General features: G+C 40.5%; 1 protein-coding gene across 3 annotated transcripts in view; it reads left to right on the top strand.

Annotated features, from left to right (window-relative positions):
* TPD52 (tumor protein D52) overlaps nt 1–21550 on the top strand; it is a 22976-nt gene extending 1426 nt beyond the window's left edge. Inside the window, exons 1-7 of one of the 3 annotated variants that reach the window (XM_005426751.2) lie at nt 4247–4424; nt 9392–9507; nt 11113–11261; nt 12155–12256; nt 17543–17584; nt 18933–18981; nt 20095–21550. In XM_005426751.2, the coding sequence (XP_005426808.1) occupies nt 4247–4424; nt 9392–9507; nt 11113–11261; nt 12155–12256; nt 17543–17584; nt 18933–18981; nt 20095–20211 (753 nt within the window). In that variant the 3' untranslated portion in view covers nt 20212–21550. Of the gene's footprint in view, nt 1–3959; nt 4425–9391; nt 9508–11112; nt 11262–12154; nt 12257–17542; nt 17585–18932; nt 18982–20094 lie in introns of those variants that run through there. The other 2 variants (XM_031061705.1, XM_005426752.2) reach the window with 2 other exon arrangements.
* Nucleotides 21551–21894: the final 344 nt, after the last annotated feature.

Consider the following 21894-nt stretch of genomic DNA (forward strand, 5'->3'; position numbering starts at 1 on the left):
TTGTTCTGCTAGATCTATATGTGGGAAAAGCAGCTTCTCCACAAGGCTACCATAATATCCTATCCTTGCTCAGCTGCCATCAGGGTAGAAGTGCTTCAATACTATATTGCATTGCTTAAATTGTTGCTAGAGCCTTAGGTTAAGGTAGAAGCTGCAGAGCTGGGTAGCAGGTGCTAGCTGAAGAAAGAACCACGCCTGAGACTAAGCAGGCAAATATCTGGTGAACGGTGTTTGCTCAAACTTAACAGCTTTTCTAGCAGTGGAGGGAGTTCCCTTTCTTATGATTCATCAGGTGCACAATCTGTACTGACTGTTAATGCTAAATAGTTACCTGGGAAGGCTTTAAGTACACTCTGCAACAGGAGATTACACCTCTGTACACCTTAGCAGGAGATTACACCTCTGTAACCTTAAGAGGAGATTACAACATGGTTAATGGTAGGAATTGTGATGGTAATGCTGTGCTGAGGCTTGCCAAGCCTTCCTGAGACACTTTGTGACATTCAGTTGAACTTGTCAGTGATTGGTTCAAGTGTCCTAGACAGAAGGTGTCTACCTTTGTGCCAGTCTGTCAGACACCAGCTTCTAAAATGCCATAGATGACTTAAGTACTAACCTCTAAGTTATCCTGAGGTGTTAAGGGGAAAGGAATGCTTGTTCTGGAATGGCAAAATCTTCGGTTTTAATCTCTTGCATAGTAAGTAAAAATCCACTGCTACTTGGCTCTGGAACAGCTCCTTCCTTAGGCTCCAAGATCATTTCAGGTGCTGCCTTGCAGCTGGTATCTGCAGTAACAACCAAGGTACACAGTAAAACTGAATTTGCAGTGCAGGGCAAAGAACAGAGATACTCGAGGATTCATGGTTAATTGCTCTAAGCCATGTAACAGAAGCCTAAACTTAAACTTCAGCACTGAAATGTGTGTGTCTTGCCCTGGGAAGGCAGTATCCATCTATTAGGGTATGGCTCTACAGCCTCAGTTCCACCTCCAGCCAGCTGCAAATGCTCTGAATTATTGTGAAGGAGAGGAAGCCCATCCAGCAGGATATTTTGGTCATGGGATGGCCCTTTAGAAAGGCCTCATAATGTGCCTGTTTTCATAGTGTACAGAATTCTCGATTGCTGTGACTGTCAAGAGCTACTAAACTGGTCAGAAGGCTTCACACTGCAGAGAAAAACCTTGCTTTTCAGTTCTGTGCAGCTGCTGTTTGTCATCCCCATTCTGCTTTGTTTCCTTAGGCCATCACTTGAATTTAGAAAAAATCCCTTGGAGAGGGATTCATTCCTCCTCCAAATGCAGCAAGCAAGAAACTATCTTCTTTAGACTGGCTCTGGGCAGTATGGGGGAGTGCTGCCTTCCTCTGCCCTGAATCCCTGGATATGCTAAGGAACTTCTGGGGAAGAGGCAGATAAAATGATTGTGATGGCTGGCAGGGGATCTCTTAAAACTAGAGATTGTCTTCCCTAAAGTGGATGAGTTAGGAATGACAGCCTAGAAGTTGTCCTACACTAGATTTGGAAGGGTGGACTGCAGTCCTTTCTCTCTACAGAGAGATTGACTTATACTTCAGTTTGAAGACCATCAAATTTCCCTAAGTGATGAGGAAGGAGTTTGTTCAGCAAAACAGCTTCCTTCATCAACAGGTAGGATTTGTACCTGAGAAAAGTGAGGAGCAACACTCCTGTAAACTCCAGCAAGTAAGAGAGCAGGAGGCTGCTTAGGTGATGTGTTTGGTAGGTGCTGTAGCAACCCATCTGTATGGCCACTATAATTGAGCAAAGAGAGGAACTTGACGTTAGGAGCACTTGCATGGTGTCCCTCTCTTGGCAGTGACCTTAGAACAGTAATATTTCTGTAATATTTCTAAAAACTAGAGATTGTTTTGGGTGACTTCTGGGCTTGTGCTCAGGCTATGCATAAGGAGAAACAAAAGCAGAATTCAGCCTCTCAGATTTGCAATTCAGCAAATCTTCACTGTAAGCCAAGTGTATGTTCCAGCAGTGGGCCACATCTTGTATGTGTCTCTGACTACACTGAAGATGTGTTGAAGAGTTTGGCCCATAAAGATTTCTGTCAGTAGGGGTGGCAGACCAGGTCAGTGGTTGAGACTGGCAATCCAGATGTCTCTAGGGACATGGAACCAACTTATGCACTATAAAGATATAGGAGGAGTACCAGATTTTTTTGAATGGTTGGTAATGGGTAAATCTGAATGTAGGGAATTTCCTGTAAAAACAAGAATGTAATGTTTCCTCCAGAAAATGCCTAGGAAATGGTATTCTTGATTGTTAGCAGGGATCAACAGATTTTCATAAGGGGTTCTTTTTCCTAGAATAGCTACTTGCAGTTGTAGCCAGCTAGCACTGACCAGTGTTAAAGTGAGTGATTATCTAGGGTCAGGAAAAAGTCCTAGGATGTAGCCTCCCCTTCTCTCTCTCTCTCTCTCTCTCTCTCTGTTGGGAGGGTGATGGTAGAAAACACCCAGTTCTTTGTGTGCCACATCTGATAACTTGTAATTTTGCCTAACCCAGTTAGCACAACTGCTGCCTGAGCCTTTTGCACAGAAGGCAGCCCCTGACTGCTGAGTTATACACGGGAAAGCTGCAAAGCAGTCTGTAGCTGTTCATATTAACAAACTTGGTTAATAGAGTATATTATTACTGTAGCTGTGTCACAGTTCTCTGCTGCCTCTGGATGCTATAACTACAATCTGTGACCAAAGCTTTGACCTTTACCAGATGAACTTTGCAGTATTTCTAGCAGATGTTACAGCCATGTGTCAGAAATGCAGGGGGGCATTCTATTTTCTTCTTTTCAGTGGGTTTAGAAAATAGCAGAGACCTGTGTTTCAGGCTCCAGCACTCTCATTGTTATGAGCCTGCAGGTACTCTGCGCCTGCAGAAGTGAATGTAGGTCTTTAGCCTGAAGGATCTGCTTTTTAATTAGCTGGAAGGTCTGTTCCTGTGGCAATTGACTGACTGCAGTGGAAATGGGAAGTTAAAATTCCAGAAGGGGTGTGCTTTCTTCTCATATGCCCTGGGATTACTTTGCCTTGGACTTGACTTCGGAGTGCTGCAAGGCTCCTTCACTTCTCTGGAATAATGCCTGATCATCTCTGTCCTTGCTGTGCAGGAAAAGATTAACTCCCATTTGATTATGCTCCTTTGTGTGCAGGCTGCAGTGAGGATCCCAGGTGAAGGTGTGGGGTTTGGGAGGAAATTGTTGCTCCGCTCTAAAGGTGATCTACATTGCTAATAGCCTTGTGTTTTCAGTGAAAGAGACTAACCTTGAAATAAAAATAAAACAATGTAGTGAAGTGCTGCAAAACTGTGCTGAGTGCCTCTTTTAGGTAAGAAGCATTTCTGCTTCCCAGAGTTGAATCTTAAAGGCCTGGCATGAAGTCAGATGGCTTATGTAAGTTGATCTTTCTTTATGGTGTGTGTGTCAAAACATAAATACATTTCAGGCAAGGCATTACTGCTGTTACTGGCTGCTCTAAACAATGCTGGTTGGAGCACCAAGACCATAGGACAGTGTATTTCATAAATATTTAACAATCTCCTCCCCCAAACAAAACCCCCTCAGACCTAGATATGTTTAGCCTCACGAGCAAAAGTCATAATGCACACTAGAAGGTTCATCAATAAACCTACGTGGTGTTTATAGGCCAGCTTTCAGAGAGGAGTGCTGCTCTCTCCTATTCTCAGCTTGCACTAGGGTGTGATACCTGGGCAGCAGAGACTGAGTTCTCACTAGTGGTTATTACACTGATGGAAGCAGCTGGAGAAATAGCTATGCACACAGAATTTTCCATTAATCAGAGGAAAAAGTCCATCACAGATGGTATATAGGATAGATTATGGCTGGTAATCCTTTTGTGTCCTAGAAGATTAAGGATATCCTGGTGTAGCTGCAGTCAGCTGACCTTTTTTATTTAAACGATTGAACACCGTTGATGCAGTTCTGCAGAGGACCAAGGCTGTTCCAGAAGCCATGAGTGGTGCACTGTGAATGTTTGTTAAAGGAACGGTCTGTTTAAGTCCAGCCTCAGTTATAAATTTACAGGAACTTAGCATTGTGCCATGTAAACAGCATCAGCTCCAGGATGGCTAAGAAATCTCTTGCTAGACAGCTCTATCATGTGTAGCAGAGCTGAATTCTCCGAGGAGGCACAGGGAGTGTCATGTGGAGGAATGGAGGGTTTCTGAATGCGGCTGTCTGGGTCGCCCCAGAGAGCGAAGATGAATGCTTCAGTGGAAGAGGAGGATGGCTGCACGCACTGAACTGTGTGGGTCTGGCATGGATCTGTATGAGGATTACAAGTCACCCTTTGATTTCAATGCTGGAGTGAACAGAAATTATCTTTACTTGTCGCCTGGCATAAACCTGTCTCCACCTGGATCACCTATACTGGCGAAGTCTGGTAACTTCCTTCTCTTCCTTCCTTAAAATCTCTACATGAAATGCTTAGCAATTTAATACCTGTAAAACTTCTCAAATTACAAATCTATAAAAGTTGGCCTCCTGTTAATTCTTGGAGCGTGTTAGCTTCAGTGTGTCATGTAGCTAATATCTTATGTGTTAAACATTTACCAGCTTTACATTATTTGTTATTTATTCAGCAGAAAGGCAGTTTGAGGGAAAATGAAGTGGCAAGAACAATTAGGAACAAAACTTCTGCAAGATTGGAATAATTTGCCTAGTTTGACTGTTAGATTTTTGGGGGGAAGAGGTAGAAATTGCATTTTTAGTAGGACTTCAGAGCTCTGGATAGTCTAAAATCTGCTTTTACCTTAATACTGAAAATCTCACTGATTAACGAAAATGCCCTCTAAAACTTTTATTCCATTCCACCTAGCATTTAGAATGCTGCAAACCTTCCACCTGCAGATAGGAACTGCACTGGGATTGCCCTGTGCTGTGCTGCAGGGGCGTCCATTTAGTGCTTAACCCTATGAGTTTCTTGCTGGTAGCCTGTTGTACAGAGCACCTATAGCTGTGCCTCCCAACACATCCTAGTCTGGTTTTACTGTCGTCATTCCTTTCCATTCCTTGCTGCCAGATGTAATCTTCCAAAGTAATTTTAAATATAGAAAGCTTAGACTTACTTCAGGTGTGGCAAAGCAAAAGGGGCTTACACAGGTATTAACTTTTTTTTAACGGGATTGTTACTTAAAATTTTAAAGAAACATGCATCCCTTGGGGAATCTCTTTGTGAACTATAACAACCCTCTCTGTGAACTTGATGAGCCAGGGGCTACTGGGAAACAGTGGTCAGCATTCACTTCTGCAATTACTGCTTCTCCCAGCTCTTCTAAAGGAGAGGGGAAGCAGCTCTCAGTGTCAGGTGATGATGACCACTACCACTGCCTTTTCTGGGCTTTATTTCCTTTTTCATTTGCTTTGAATGAATATCTAATCAGCATTTGGGAGAAGCCCAAGAATTTTCTCTCCCAGGTTGAAGAAATATGTCTCCCTTTGGCTTCTTCACTGAGATAAATGGGAAGCACTTAAATCTGATCTTTCTTATATACTGCAGAGTAAATATGCTCTGCAGTACAGTATGTTACTCAAATGTTAGAGTGGTCTTGTAACAACTTTGCAACAGCTTGTTCTCCTGAACTATAACAAGCACCTTTTTTCTTTAGCTTTGCCAACTGTATAGTGATAACCACAATGCTCATTCTGAGTGTCACATGCAGAACATGTCAGTGTAAAAAAAAGCTTTGTGGAGGTTAACCCACCCCCACCCCGAGGCTGCTCATCCAAAATGAAAAGTACTTAAAATTGCTCCTCTTTGCTGCTGATCTCTGAATCCAGGTTGGGGAGGTAGGGACTTCTGGTCAAAATGGAGCATGAACTTGGATTGAAACTGGCCAAACCCCAAATCAGAAAAACTGAGTGTTAATTGAATTACTCTTATGCTTTGCCTACTCTGGCAGAATAATAGGGACTTAAATGCCATTTCCCTGAATGTGATCCATGCAGTCCTAATCAACTAACTTGCTCATGTCTATATTTGGTTCATTTAAGTAGATCTAATAAACTGCTGGGAAAATATGTTAATCTTAGAAATACATACCTAAAAACTGACCTTAAAGCTGGGTAAGTTTTTCTCTTACTAAGTCTTTATGATTTTTTCTTCCCAAACAGATTTTTTAAATTCTGTTTGAGACACGAAATGCTCAGTTAAACTTGGTTGTAACAGAGTACCAAATGACTGAATTTTAAGTCCTTCTCAATCTAATGATGCAAGAGAACTAACATAACGAAAGGTAACAAGTTGAAAGCCATAATAATAATTTTACATAGCAATATAAAATAATAATAGCAACAGGTTCTGTTGGCAAAAAAGACCACAAATGAGAAGTGCTCTCTTAGCAGTAGTTTGAGCCAAAGCATTTCCATCTGTTGGCTGATTGCTGATTTCCTGGTTTCTTGCCCCATAGAGAGATTTAAGGTGGGCTGTACACATTTCCTTATGAAGTTTTTTCAAAGCCAGGATCTTACTGGCTGTCAGCCCTAGTTTATGGGATACATTTGGATTGTAGGCACACCATTGTGGAGGTCTGTGGGTTGTTAGCTGTGCAGAAAACTGCTCCTTGGCCAGATGGCTCAGCACAGTCTAGCCCATAGCATTGATGATCCCTGTGTCCTGCAGGTATTGAACTGGAGAATGGGAGCAAAGGGAACAGAGGGATGAGCGGGGACAGGAGAGAGAGCAGAGGTGCCAGAGTGAAGATTGATGGGAAGGTGTCAGTATGCTTCATGCAGAGCTCAAAAAAGTCATAAATGGGAGGGGCTCTGAAGGCAAGAAGAGGAAGGCATGGTCACTTGTGCAGGGTGAGGTATGGAGGCCTCTGAATAGCAGTGATTTCCTGTTTCCCTAACAACTCTAGGAATGTGAAGGGGAGGAGAGATCATTCCCTTGCTTCTTAGCATTGTGCCTTAAATTCTATTTGGTAGCCAAGAAGCAGAACAGTCTTAAAAATGAGTTTTCCAAAGAGAAGCTACATTCCCCAAATGGAAGCTGTTGCTGCAGGAGACAATCTGGCATGTTTTCTTACTGGTTGATTCACTTGATCTATTTTTGGTGATTTAATCCAGATGACTCCTCATAATCAGATTGAACAGACTTTCAGCTGGTTGTGCTAATGCTCTTGGAGTCAGGGTGGTTTTGGTACTTGCAAACTTTCTGAAATGGCTTTGTGATGGCAAGCAGGTGGTCCCTGAAGGGCTGCAGGTGAGAGCAAGGTCAGGAGTCACACTAGAACACACTGAGGGGGTGTAGGGTGTGGAGGAGAAATGGAGTTCAAATTGTTTTCCTTCAGGGTAGGTTTATGTAATTAATAGGTTAAATAGCAATTTAACAAAAAGGTGTGGCATTCTTAACTGTTAAGGAAATATGTTGATGCATAAAACAAAAGTTATCTGTGAGACATAATTCTTTGTTTTAGGTGCCATAGTGCTGTGCTTTGGTTTGGACATTAGACTTTGAAGTTCTCACTGCCCTAGATTTTTGACAGAAAACAGTGTATTGGGAAACCCACAGGACCTACATTATGTTTGTGTAGAAGACACATGTAAATCTCTGGGAAAATGTGGCACAGATCTCAAGAATAAATGCAGAATTAGGTTTAATTTTCTTCCTGTAGGCTTCCTTCTCAGTGCACTTGGTAGTAACACAAAAGTCCTGTCCATGTAGCAGTGTGCTTCTAGAGGACAAGTGTTTTGGACACAGATACAGACAGACAACATACCATTTTGGAAAGAATTTGTGGAATTGAGTTTTACCTGTGTTCAGTAATTTGATCCAAGAACAAGGTTTCTTTGTTTGGTTTGACAGCGGCTAGGAGCATGTTTCGTAGAATGTGTACAACTAGTTAGAGACTCACAGAATCTTTTTTCCCCGATTTTTCAGTTGATTGTGATGTAGCTGTTTGATATGAAACCTCACAGCAAAATCGTAGTGGTGATTAATGAGTTTTTGATTCCCAAAGGATAGCATGGAGTGCCATCAGAAGCTGCTGAAATCAGAATGGAATTTTATTGGCTGGATGGTTAATTTCTATAGTGAGTAATAGGAAATGTTACTTAATGCCTCTTCAATTTAGATCAATTATATATTTATGTGCATATACACACACACATATGTATGTATGTATATACACACACACACATATATGTATACATACACACACTCTTCCTCACTCCTTATTAATAGACAATCCTGATCTCTTTCCTCTTGTATTTTAAGATTTTTATTTGCCTTCTTTTTTTTATTATCTGTAAGGCTGTTTTACGTCTTGAATAGAGAATTATTTCTGGGAATCCACAACTATTCCAGCGTGCAGTCTCCCTGCAAACTGGTCTCTCTGCAATTAGAACAGAATTCCTTGATTTTGGCAAACTTTAAGTGTCAGCTACAAAGACTCAAAATGGGAAATATTTTGTTGCATAAAAGGTGTTTAAAATGGTCTTACTACACTAAGGAGTAAAAAAAATGAATCATTACAGTTAATTGCATTGTAGTAATACAAATAATATCATCCTCCTTCCTTGCCCTGAAGCTGTGAAAGCAAAAGCTGAGCAAGACCATGGGGATGTTTGTGGTTTATGTAGGAAAATTAGGCAGAGTTTTGGTTTCTGGATTTAGAAGAGGTAGCAGTTTGAGTGGATGCACATTCTTATCAATCCCTTCTCAGTACTCTCCTGCTTTGAAGCAACAGCCTTTCATTCCCAAGCTCTGTCTCTGGACTTCCCATCTGTCTTGAGGTCCAGGTGCAAACCAGCAGCCTACTTCCAGTTCCATGATACCTGCAACCTTCTAGGCACTGTGGTCCCAGTTACTAGGGACAGAGAGATCAAGCAGGGTACAGGCTTCATACTTGCAGTGCAGTAGTTTTCTCCAGGGTTGTTAACCTTGTTTGTGGCTGCACCCAGTGTGCACTTTATAATCTGATCCAGAGAGTAGTAAGGGAGGGAGCCCCTGCATTGGCCTTGAGCATCTCCAGCAATTCCAGAGTTTCTGTGCCAGATGAATGAGAGACCAGAGTGCGCACAGACTCCTGGGCAAGGTCAGGAAACACTGGTCAGGACATAGCGTTCTGCATCTTGGTTTCTCTCACAGACCAGTGGGATGTGTTGTTCTCAACAGGTTTCCAGTCTCCTATTACAGCAGCAGCTTCCATTATATTGAGCTTTAATACAGCTTGATAGAATGAAATATAAAATGCCTTTGGTTTCCTTCCTGTACTTGGGGAGCATGACTTTGATGTTCTCTCCATCAGTTTTTTTGTGCGCTGGGACAAAAGAGCTGTGTGCTAATGTTAGCTGCTGTTTGGCAGTCTTGTGGTAATCTCGCTTTTAATGCTTTTTATTAATCTGAAGGGCTGCTGAGGAGTGACTCTATACCTGAGGTTGGAGAGGATGCTGCTGCTACAGTCAGTATGGCAGAAACACTCTCAGAAGAAGAACGGGATGAGCTAAGAAAAGAGCTTGCCAAGGTAATTCTTTTGCAAATAGCTCTTAAACTTATTTTGATAATGAAAATCTGGAATAATGTTGTCTTTAAACATACAGTTAATGCTTTGCATAGTTATTCTGTGAGCGTCTAAAGCTGGCACTCCTGGGCATTGCACAGATAGGAAGGAAGGGTGTCAAGGAGAAAAGAACAGCCAGTTCTGTGATGGGGAATTAAGCTGGAAGTGCTGAATACACAGATTTTAAACTAAGATACATAAATACCTAACCCTTTTTTTTTCCTCGAGTGAGAAGGGGGTAAATCAGCAAAAAGAACATGGCTGGAAGCCAAAACCCAAGTATTGTCTCAACTGGTGTGGAGTAGCTAAAGCTGTTTCCTTCATGAAGAATGCTTTGTAGTAGTATCTGTGTAAGCACTGTATTGCTAATGTCTAACCACGTTACTGGTCTTGTCCATAACAGAATATTTTTAAGAGTGAGAAAAAGTAGCATTCTTTGAAGAGCAGACAGGCAAATATTCAAGCCTGATACATGCCAAAGTCAAGCTTTATTAAGCAGTCAGTCTTTTTTCTTTAGTAGCTCTATGGGACTTTAGGACCCTTATGAAAGACACTAGCTTAGGCCTAAGGTTAGCAAACAAAGGTTAGTTTTAAATTAAGCATATTTAATACATTCTTGTATTTGGCAGTCCTGAGTATCATTTCATGCCAAAGATAGTGAGGGTGGTCTGGTCCTGCTAGGATATGTCATGCTGGACTTCAGGCAGATATCCAAAACAGAGGTGCATTGAAGATACTGTAAGGAGTACAGTAAGGAGCTGTACTCCTGTAAGGAGCTTAAATGAGTGGGCAGCCTGCTGCTCTAAACTGGGGTGATCTTGCCTGGGCGACGAAGTAGGATGGGAGGGATGCCCTTGCCTTTATATGCATGGCCTTAGTGCCTCTGTCACTTCTATAAAGCTCACAGAATGGCATTGTAGAACTGTGCTGACATCTCTGGTCATGTTTCCAGGAGAGGCTTAAGTGACCATCTGAGTAAAGAAGGAAGCACACAAACAATATAGTTTTCTAGTTCCAGAGCAGGTGTTCTGTGTGTGGGTTTTGACTGCTCAGTCTGCCACCATTTCCACACCTGCTCTGGGGAAGAGGTGGCTGATCCAGTCTACTGGTGCTGGCTTAAGCCACAAAAGGACCTTTCTGTTGAAGCAAGGAGACAAAATTTGTATATGACAGACATGCTCTGAGCTTCCTGATACTGGTCACACATTGGTATATCTTCTGACATGGAAGCAGAATACAGGCTTGGCAATTGTCCTGGGTTTGACTAATCTTCAACCTTTACATATCATAGGTACTAATTTCTAACTATGCAGTCTTTTAGTTACCAACTTCCTTGTACATATTCAGTAACAGAGCTAGCTGCAGGTAGATTACTTTCTTGCTAGCTCTTGTAGTATCTGTTAGATTTCCCTTTTAGTATTTAGGAATGACTGTGAGGCAATGTTAAAAACCTCTTTTAGCCCTCCCATTACTGATGTCTAGTAGTTGCTTTAAAGAAATACTTAGTTAAATGGTTGGGTATATTCCTCGTTAACTGTTAACCACTTGTTAACAACTCTTGTGCCACAGGTGGAAGAGGAAATCCAGACGCTCTCACAAGTGCTAGCTGCCAAAGAGAAGCATCTAGCAGAAATCAAGAGAAAGCTGGGAATTAACTCACTACAGGAACTAAAGCAGAACATAACCAAAAGCTGGCAAGATGTTACATCAACCACAGCGTATGTACCAGCTCGTGATGATTGTTTAGACTGCTGAAGTGAAAACTGTTTAGATCTTGTGTCATGTCTAAACACTCTGTTCTTGTGAAATAAGTATATATAACATAAAGTTAAGTTGTATTAATACTTCTCTGGGTAAATCAACATAGACTTTTTAAAAAGAAGAACCCTACAAGCCATATCTCATGCAAAAGAAGAATGATTGATCAAAATACGGGCTATTCTAGCACATTTTTTTTTTGTCTGATACATCTGAGATACTAAGCTGTCCTAAGTCCAAGAGAATAACCTTCTTTTCCACCCTGAAAAATTGTAAACTGAGCCCATGCAGGAAGAGTATGAAGTCACAGTTATTGTTCTTGCCAAACACAATTGTTAGCTTAAGGTCTAGAGCAAGCTGCCTTCTGCAGTTAATAACCACAGAATGTCACAAGATGTACATCAAAATTTTTATGGTGAATTTTATTGACAGAACTGTGCGGTGCAAGAATTTAGACACTTGGCACAAAAAATAGACCTTTTTCAGTGTGTGTGTGCATAATTTTATTTATTTGTGTTTTGTTTTCTTTTGTATTTTTGAGTGTTTTTTTCTTGATTGGGGTGTTTTCTGTGTGAGGTTATTTTGTATTTTAATAAATCCTACGATAGCAGATAGCATCTGTTCTAGGGGTGGGGTAGTAGGTGCATGTTGGTGAACTGGGTCTGGTCAGAGCTGGCAGAGATGCTGTAGCCAGAAGGGACTGCAGAGGCTCAAAATAATGTCTTAAGCAGGTTTTCCATATGACTCCAAAGCTGAAGTATACCTCTGCATTTAATACAAATAGAAACACCCTAAAAGTTTCCTTATGTGTTCATTAAAAAAACCTAAAAATTAAATGTTTTTTTGAACGCAGATACAAGAGAACATCAGAAACCCTGTCTCAGGCTGGTCAGAAGGCTTCTGCTGCTTTTTCTTCTGTTGGTTCAGTCATAACCAAGAAATTTGAAGACGTCAGGTAGGTTTATTTACCTTTTCCCAAGTAATTGCATTTTTTATTTACGCGGGTGATCACTGCAATAAATTTACACTGTTAACATACCTAGTGCTTCTAAAAGCTAATCTATCCAGAGCCTTCAGCAACTCTTTTAGGGGAGGTAAGAGACTTACTGCAGGATCTGCTTGTATGTCCTCACTGGTGCTGAGGAGTTCTGTGGTGTGTGTTTTAGGCAAGAGAAGCAATGTGTGCTGCCACCTCCACTGCTGCTCGTACTTTTCTGATGTGATTGCAGGTGGCACTGTCTGCCTGCCTCTGTGGGGTACACATAGCACTGTCATTTCTGCTCTCTTTATCAGCTTGTGGAATATTACATTTAAACAACTAATATATTTCACTGTGTTTTGTTGTTTTCCTCTTTTTTGTTGTTGTTGTTGGTTTTTGTTTGTTTGTTTTTGTTTTGTGTGTTGATTCCTTCCAAGTCTATTTATTTCTGTGTAAGCTGTTCTGCCTCATAGAAGTGGCTTGATTTTATTACATTTTTAAGAGACTATTGGCACTTTTTAATTCTTAAATATTGTTGGCATGCAACATATTTTGACTTTGTGCCAAATGACACAGCCCTTCATACACATTAGGTAAGTCTGCCAAGTCATTTCTAGAACTATTTTGAGCTGCTTGCAAAAATCCTGCTGGATGCAATACAGTCAGATGCTTGGCTGACAATTCCTTGATTATGTAATTCTTAGTACTGGAACCTATACAATTATGCATCTCCACAGGTAATTTGTTGTTGTTAAACTTATTTTTCAGTTATTGGGCAAATAAAAATTCACACATTATCACAGAATATGGCTGCTTTGGCAGTAGTGTAATAAAATCAGCCATTTTAAAGTGCTGCCATTAACTTCTTGCTTTATGAAGTCTAGTGAGAAAATGCTTTGAGTACAACTACACAGTTACAGATTTTTCTTCAGATTTATCAGAAGTTCATTTCTTTCTTTAATGCTTACTCTGGCATTGTGCAGACTACAGGCATTTTCACATTCCTTTAGGTAAGGTGGACACAAGAATTGCTTCTCAAACTAAGCATGTAGTCAGACTGTCTCCATTACAGTTTTTCATTTAAGTTTTCTCTGTAAAAGGTAATTTCTTTTTTTCTTCAGTGTAGTAAGGGTAAAACTGAGGCCCCTTTAATGTCAGGGAAGATGTTTCTTCATATTCACCTGGTAACTATCTCAAAACATGAAATCTTGAGTATACATAATAATTAATAAGTCTCTCTTCCTTGTTAGCAATAAACCCACTAAAATGATGCTGCAAGGTTTTTTATCAGGAGACAGAATATGGTGTTGAGGTCAATGGCATGCAGGATTCCTCCTTCTTTGTCTGTACAGTGTTTGTGCTGTGGCAGAACAGAGATTTCCCCCTTTTTGTGTCTATTACAATGGCTGTTTAGCATTGTGATTCTAACTAAATTACTAGAGTCTAAATGTAAAATAGTTTATACATTCTTTGTTCATAGTTTGTCCAGTGAAACAATCCTTGAGTTGATTACTTTAGCAATGCCAGTATCTTAGTTACTTTATCTACATTACCTTTGATCTAAGCAAATAATCAGTGGTTTCAGCAGTTAAAATTCCTGTGTAACAACTTTTGTCCATTGCCTCTCAGCCCATCTATCTGAGCCTGACTTAATCTTTTCTGTACTCCCCCACTAAGGAGCTAAAGACAGCAGTAGGATCTCTATAAAGATGTTGGGATTTGGCTCCTGGAGTGCTAACTGGGAGCTGTTGTCCCAGGGGAGGAGATGGGCAGAGGCACAGGATGCTATGAGAACTCAGTTTGATCAGGTATAAGAATAGCAGCCAGTCTCAAATATGTCCTCTTCAGCATCAGTGAGAACTTGGAAGACTTTTCTGTTCCTTTTGGATGCAGAGCTCAGCTGCTCACTTAACAGGAGTCACATTTCTACCTTAAGGCTGTGGTGTTCCCCAAGTAGTATTGGACTATTTCACTGGACCAAGGACAAGCACAGAAGCACAGACTCAGAGCTGTGGTCTACTTCAGGAATACCTTAGGAGTGTCTTAATTACTCTAGTTAGTGGCCCTGTGGGTGTTGAGTACTCTATCAGAAACTGGGCCACTGGGAGAGAATGTTAACAGTATCAGAGAAGTCTGCACTGTTGGTGTGCTTCTCAGGGAGAATCGTGGTGGTGGTGGAAATGCAAGGTATTGGTATAAATTCAGGGGTAGCTGTGTTTAGAAAACAAAACAAAAGTGTGAAGAATTAGTGTTGTTAAAGATCTTAGTTGCACTTGAAACAAAATGTTAAAGATGTTTTTAATGAGAACCAAATTCATCTGAATTCAGGTCTGAGGGTTATAGAACTACTCAAGGGCAAGTCTGAGCTTCAGAAACGTTTAGATGCCTCAATTCTTTCCTGGAAGTGAGAGTTGATGGACCTGATACTTGAACTTGTACTGAATATGCAGGTTCATTTTTGTTCTTAAACTCTTGCATTGGCTTCATTGTGGCTTCACTTTCCCTTGTATTGTTTTGGTTGAGGGACTTCTCAGCTATAGTGGTGTGATTTCTTCCCTGTTGGACTATTTCATGGACATATTCCATGCAGCAAACATCACACACAGATCTTTATTTGGGCACTGCAAAGTGATGTAATAGGGAGTTGCAAAAGGGAGTGAGGCAGCTGCTGGAGCTGTGATTTTGGAAACTACTGAAATGGAGAGGAAGGGGGACTGGTGGTGCAATGTCAGCAATGTCAGTGCATTTTTGCTTCCTTTTTGTATTTGTTTTCTCTGCCCTTTGTTATGATGAAAATGAACTCTGTTCCATCTTAGGTTTTTCTTAATACCTTTATTCTCTTTATAAGAATTTGTTGAAGTTTTGATAAGCTAACCTTCCTTCTGTAGGCAATGTCAGTATTCTGTGCAAAGTAGTAGTACCAAGATGTAGCTTCTGAGCAGTCATGACTTTGCACTTGGCCTTCTTGCACTGCATCCCTATATGGAGCAAAGTCCACCTTTGCCTTGCTCTGAGATTACAGAATAACTTTCTTTGCTTGCTTTAGAAGTCTGATCTTTGATCCTGGATTCCTAAATACCATAACATATCAGCTGGAAATTTAACCACAAAGTAACTAGCTACTGTGTATGTTGAGCTGTGTTTTCTAGGCTGGGATTCTGCCATACCTCCTTGTGCCTTTTCAAAATGTGAGGCAATGGAGTAGCTTTAAAAAAATTATTGTGTAGAGGATAAGAAAACTTTAATACAATACAAAATGCATGGAAGACTGGAGAGCAGCTTCCTGTGCCTCTTTTATTGATTGTCTTTTTTAAGCTAGGGGTTTGCTTTTGAGCATTGCAAAGAGGGCTTGTCTTTCAAACTGCCTGAGTTGAATGAGCATTGAGTGAGCGTTTTTTTGTGGCATTCTGTGATTTGGGAAAGAAATACAAGTTCTCTTCATAAAGCTGTTCAAGGCTTGATTGTGCCTCTTGCTTACCTGAAGAATAGGTGGTTTATGTTAAAAAAAATCAACTGCATTTATCTAATTCAGTTCTCCTGCAAACCATATCATTGTATGATAAAACTATGTAATATCTTGTGGTTTTTTGCAAACTGGATACTGAGGGTATACAGAAGTGTATTGTCCAGCAGCAAGTAAATTCTTCATGAATACATGAATAGTTCTTCTATTAAATGATGTCTGAGATGAAACTAAACTTTTGTAGACACCTGTTAAAACATCTGCGATACACTATAGGTTGTTGTTTTTCAGTGTGAGCAGTTCTACAGTTTGTAAATATATATATTTAATCCTCTTTAGCCTTAAACTTCTTGCAGGGAGAAACTTCTTCAAGCATGAGGGGAATTGGCTGAGCACTGACTGAAACTAGTTAGTGTTGGTGTAGCTCTGTAATAAAACCTGCCATGTAGCAAGCCTAGAACTTGTAGTAATCCACATCACAGTGAAGGATATATATTACAGTCCAGAAGACAATCAACTTGTCTGTGATCTGGAAAAGCTTGTGGAAGGCAGGCCATCCATAAGAATGAAACACAGGAGAAATGGGCTTGGGGAAATAGTTGAAACATAGCTGTGTATTACTGAAGTGTCAGGAAAGCATCTGGCCTTATGTATCTGATTCCCAGTATGCTGTAACTACAAATCAACCCCTAGTTGTGCATCTGCCTTAAGGGATCCCAATCTTTTTTTCTATCACGGTATTTTACTAATGAGCCCTCATAAAGGATCTCTTAAAACTTTTTCTGCAATAAACATAGAACTTTTTTTCTTCTGTGAATGTATCTTCCATTGATTGTGCTGAGATGCTAATTGTAATTTTGGAGGTACTTTTTATGAGAGTTGTTTCCCTTCCCTCCTCTCCTTCCCCAGCAACTGCCTGGAAAGTATTCTCTTGAAAGGCATCATAAAGCTCAGACAAATTTTGACATTCCATATATAGTTATGAATACCTGAGATCATCACTTGTAAAAATCCTAAGTTACTGTTGTGGTGTTTGGTAAGAATTATTTAATGTATAAGGCTTGCTTGTATCTGCAGTAAACAGGGATTTCCTGTATGGAACAAAATTAGGTGTGTGGTAGTGGTGTTGAAGCTATGCAGGAGCTCCTTCATCTATATCCAGTTACCTTCTAGTAGATGTGTTTTCTTGCTAGACAAACAGTAACTTTATAGCAACACTGGCAGGTTATAGATATCCTCCATGAATTTCAGAACACAGGACTTTATCCTGCTCCCAGCATAAATCCAGCCTTGAATACTGACTGATGTGACTGCTTTTGTTGATTGATGAGTAGATAATTTGTATTGATGAGTGTAAAAAACTTTACTGAATGTACAGGGAAGCCTTCTGGATGTAGAGATAATTTTTTCAGTAGGAAGATTAGCTGATTTATAAGACTCTCAAGTGTTTGCTACTCGCTATTGCCAAAACTGTAAATGCAGCATGACTCCTGTTGCTTGAGAAACTTAAGGAGCAGACAGACTGTTGCAGCTAAGCAGAACAAGTACTAACAAGCATGGCACTTGAATCTTTCTAAAAGAGAAAAAGGTTGTTCCAGCTTTTGCTCTGATGTACTTGTGTGCGTGTGTGTGCATGGCTAAGCAATTTAAGAAAGCAAACCCAAGCAGTTACTAAGACTGTGTAAGACTGGCTGTTTACCAAAGACAGTTTACAGAAGTCAGCTCTCTAAGCCAATTTCTTCTCAATGTAATCCTTAAACTAACTTTTTGCTTTCTTTTCTCTTAATGCTGGCATGTAGTATACGCTCCATACAACATTCAATTAGTATGCCTATTATGAGGTAATGTATGCATAATCCAGCTGTTTGGTTTATTTATTTTCATGTGTGGAATCAAGTCAGATTGAACTTAAGTCAACTTACATAGTTTTATAAAAAAGCAAAAAACCCACCCAGCTTTGTAATGGATTTCCTGTACTAACATATAGGGTAAAATTTGTTTTATTTCTGGTTAACAGAGGTGGTTATCAAACATCTGGAAAGTGACATTTCCCTACTGTTTGGAAAACTATAACAGCTTTTCCCTGTCTGTTAGAGTGTAATGTACTAAGTGATTCCAAGTTTTAAAGGCAGTAGCTTGGCATATGTTTTTGAAAATGAAAGTGAGTAAGAAAACCCCTGTGGTTTCACAAAAAGTCTCTTGGTAATTTGGGGTGCTTGCCTTTTCTCTCCACTTTCTTGGCACCATGTCCCTCTGAGAGTCTGGTTTGACACATGTGTCACTGTGTGCTCTCCCAAGGGAAAAGAGTGCAGCTGAGTGTGGCTGACCCACACAAATGCCAAGCAAAGCAAGAAGGGAAGCTGTAGGCTTCTTCTGAAAAACACCCTTGTCTGCAATATTTATATAATACATTTTTGAGTAATTCTTAGTCCTGGTCCAGTGAAGGCAAGCATTTTCCATCCTGAATAAAGGCAAAAAAAGTGTTGCACAGATTTGCACGTAGCAGTGACAGCTACTTGGAGCATTAAGCCACTCTTCTGACCCTAATGAATTATACACCAGCCCTCAGCACTGGAAATCCCAAGCTGTCCTGCTTTTTGTATGCAGAACTTATTATTTGTAATTACAGCTGCCTTTGGCACTTAAAGGCAAGGGGGAGTCTCACTTAAATGTAACATGTTAGCAGAAAATGCCACTGTGAACCATGTTTTATTTATTGAACATGTAGCAAAGTAAACTGAACTGGTTTTCATGTAAAAAGTAAAAAAACTGATGAACTCTCTTCAGCAATAATGTATTAGGCTAACCAGAAGCGATGACTAAGATTTTCTGAACAAATGCTTTAAGCCAGAAACATGTTTGAAAAGACTGGGAATAATAAGCTAAACCTAAAATACTTGCTAGTTCTCCCTTCCATGTTGATAGGAAGAATCCTATTGCTGGACCTAGCAATGTTTAGTTGCCAAAGATGAAAGTGAGCCTGCAATTCGAGTATGTTTGAATTTTAGTTTTGTAGTACTTGGAAGGATCCAGATGTAAACTATTTTTTAGGCTATCTTTAAAATGGGGAAAGAGGCCAAACAATTCTCTTGTTTCTGTTGGGAAAAAGGAACTGTCTGCTTGGTTTGTGATGTTTATAGGTTAACTAGATGTGGTTTTAATTCTGTGGATACTTTTTTATTTTCATAGAAATTCTCCTACTTTCAAATCCTTTGAGGAAAAAGTTGAAAACTTTAAGGTAAGAATTTCTAAAACATTATTGATTGTGCAGTTGTGGATGTGGAGGAAAGACTCAAGTCTTTTTGGGCAGCCTATTTTTTAGTTGCTGGTAAACTGTTGAAGAGGTGCTTGGATGAACATCTTTTTAAGTCCTGTGGAAACGGTTTCTCTGCCAAATGATTTGCAAATAAGGTAATGGGCTGCCTGCACCTCATACAGGAGGATGCCTTTAGAAGAACTAACAGCCAGCCAACCTGCACAAACAGCTAGTATTTAGGTATGCAAAATAATTAATACCTAATGCTAGGTATCCAGAATTGTCTAGGCTTTTACTTCATGCCTTTCTAGGGACTAGTATCCGACACAGGAGATGTACCTTGGGATACATCTCTCATTTCTGGCATAAAAGACAAAAGGTCTTTGCACCTTAATTTTAACTTCACTCCTGAAAGCCTCAAGTGCCAGAAACAACCATTAATAACTTCTTCAGGTAAAAACTCACTTCAAAAATAGCTAATCTGTGTAATGAGAACCAGATTTGACTTCTCCTGGGCACACTGGGCTAGATGAGAAGCATGCAACAAGGGCCTTCTTCTCTTGCAACTAATTGATATTAACATCCCTGCAATCCCACAGAGCATGTGCCCCGGAGGGAAGGAAGTGAAAAGGCAAACATGTTACGTGGAGAAAGTAACATAGTTGCTCTGCTCCTTTGAAGATCTCGGGACTTGCTCTTGAGACTCAGAACTGTCCAAAGTTCTTTCTTGAGAAATAAAGTAGTGAGTTTTAACTCTGAATCTCTTAAAGATTTCTTAGTTTGAAAGGCTTCATACCTTTATCCACTTGAAAGTGAGGGTGTATCAACCTTTGGACTCTGGAATCAGCCCTGGAATAAGGGCTGCTTCGTGTATCTCAAAGTCAAAGGGAGGATTACTGTGTTAATCTCCTGCTGAGTGTTTCCTGCCAGATATGTACAGATTTGTTTCAAGAATATTGTGGAGGTCTCCTAGACCTGGAAAAGCTGCTTTGTGGAAGAGAGTTATTAAACCAGACATACTGGTTTTGTACAGTTAAGCATGTTTGGCATGCCTACTAACTACTATGCTTTGTTGGGGCTCTCTCTGTGTTCTAGTCTAAAGTTGGAGGAAGCAAGCCTGCTGGAGGAGACTTTGGAGAAGTTCTCAACTCTGCTGCCAATGCCAGTGCCACAGAAACTATTGCAGAACAGACAGAGGAAGAGACCCACTGAGATTTCTGCTTCTGTCCTGCTACCCACTGCCAGATGCTGCAAGGAAAAACCAAGCACACTTGTAACATTCTCTGCGCTCTTTCCACCAGATGTGCTTTTATTTAGCACGTAGTTATTTTACCCAATTAACTGATACCAAGCTTGTTTGTGGGTTCAAAATATTTTTGAAACTAAAATACATTGTTTGGGATTTTGTGTGGGAAGGGGAATTTCTATGCCTTTCAAGCATTTAAAGGACTTACCTGTAATTTGAAGACAACCTTTAAAATATAGCAATGAAAAAACTCTTTTGAGAAGTTAATTATATTGTACAGATACTGTGGATACATATTTTCTTTTCAATCTGTAATTACTGCTCAACTTAATCCTTATGAATCTACTGCTGCTGCCAAACTGAAGCTTGTTACTTCGCTCCCTTGTGATTGTTTCAGTTGAGTGTTGCCTGCAAGGGACACTGGACATGAGGCTGGACAAGGAGGAAGGATCACTCCCAGCTAAAGAAAGGACTTCAGTTTCAGCAGGCTTTACACAAGTTATAGCAGGATCACACATGAGTAGGAATGTACTGTCTTTTGAGCGTGTTCCTCATCCAGCGGGTGTGGATAGGTGATAGAACATGTAAAACTTACCCATGTGTCCGTGCAATGTCCACCTCAGAAACTTCTGACCAATGCAGGTGGAAGAAGGATGCCTCATAGTGCTGGTTTGGTTGAGTCACCATAGCATTTTCAGGCTTGTTTTTTGCACAGGATGTCACTGTGGTAAGATAACACTCTTCTGAACATTGGACCAGTCACAAATAGATTCATTCACACGTGGTGGTGTCATATTCACACTAACAAAGCATGGAATAGAAGAATAAGCCTGACCCCAGAAGTGGTTCTTTCGTAGTCATCAAGAGAATTGCTCCTATAGCCTAATGTTGTTTCTCTTGTAGGCTGAGCCCTGAAAACATCTGCTATACCATCTTACTCTTTTCTTATGTATTTAAGCCAACACTGCTGTTCCCAGCCCCAGGAATCTGTTTTGAGAGGTGCACAGTGTCATCGCTCAGCGTAGCTCTCCTAAAAGATGTGTCCTCCTACATCTTGTTTTGTCTGCTGTACTCAAGTTTCTTGTGTTTTATGTGCTTCTGCCACATGGTTAGAACATTTTATCACCCTGCTTAGAACTGGAAACAAGTTTTGCTACGTTTGTGTGAAATCCATGAAACTTCAACTGCCACAGGTGTCTGGAGGAAAAAAAGTTGGCTCCTGACAACGTTGCTAGCATGTCAGATGTAGAATGTGTGTTTAATTACAATGTGAGAAGCTTAATAAAAGTGTATGTGAGGAATGTATTGTCCTGTGAACATGGAGGATAATGTAAATAAGTAAGGAGATTTCATTTCTAACTGAAGCAGTCCTTTAAGTTTGGTTCAGAGCAGTGCTGGTACATACTCCTGTACTGCTGGGACTCTGCATGGCTGAGCTTGGCATTTCTAGAGAACACTGAGCCTAGGTTGCCTTCTAGTGGCTTACATAAAATTACAAATCACAGCATTGATAGGGTTGTAAGGGACCTCTGGAGTTCATCTAGCCCAAACTCCCTGTTGAGGCAGGCTCACCTCTGGAGCAGGTTCTACAGGACTGTGCCCAGGTGGTTTGGAATGTCTCCAGAGAGTGAGGATCCAGGACCTTCTTC

Source organism: Geospiza fortis, unplaced genomic scaffold, assembly GCF_000277835.1.
Source record: "Geospiza fortis unplaced genomic scaffold, GeoFor_1.0 scaffold25, whole genome shotgun sequence".
In the NCBI taxonomy this organism is placed as follows: Eukaryota; Metazoa; Chordata; class Aves; order Passeriformes; family Thraupidae; genus Geospiza; species Geospiza fortis.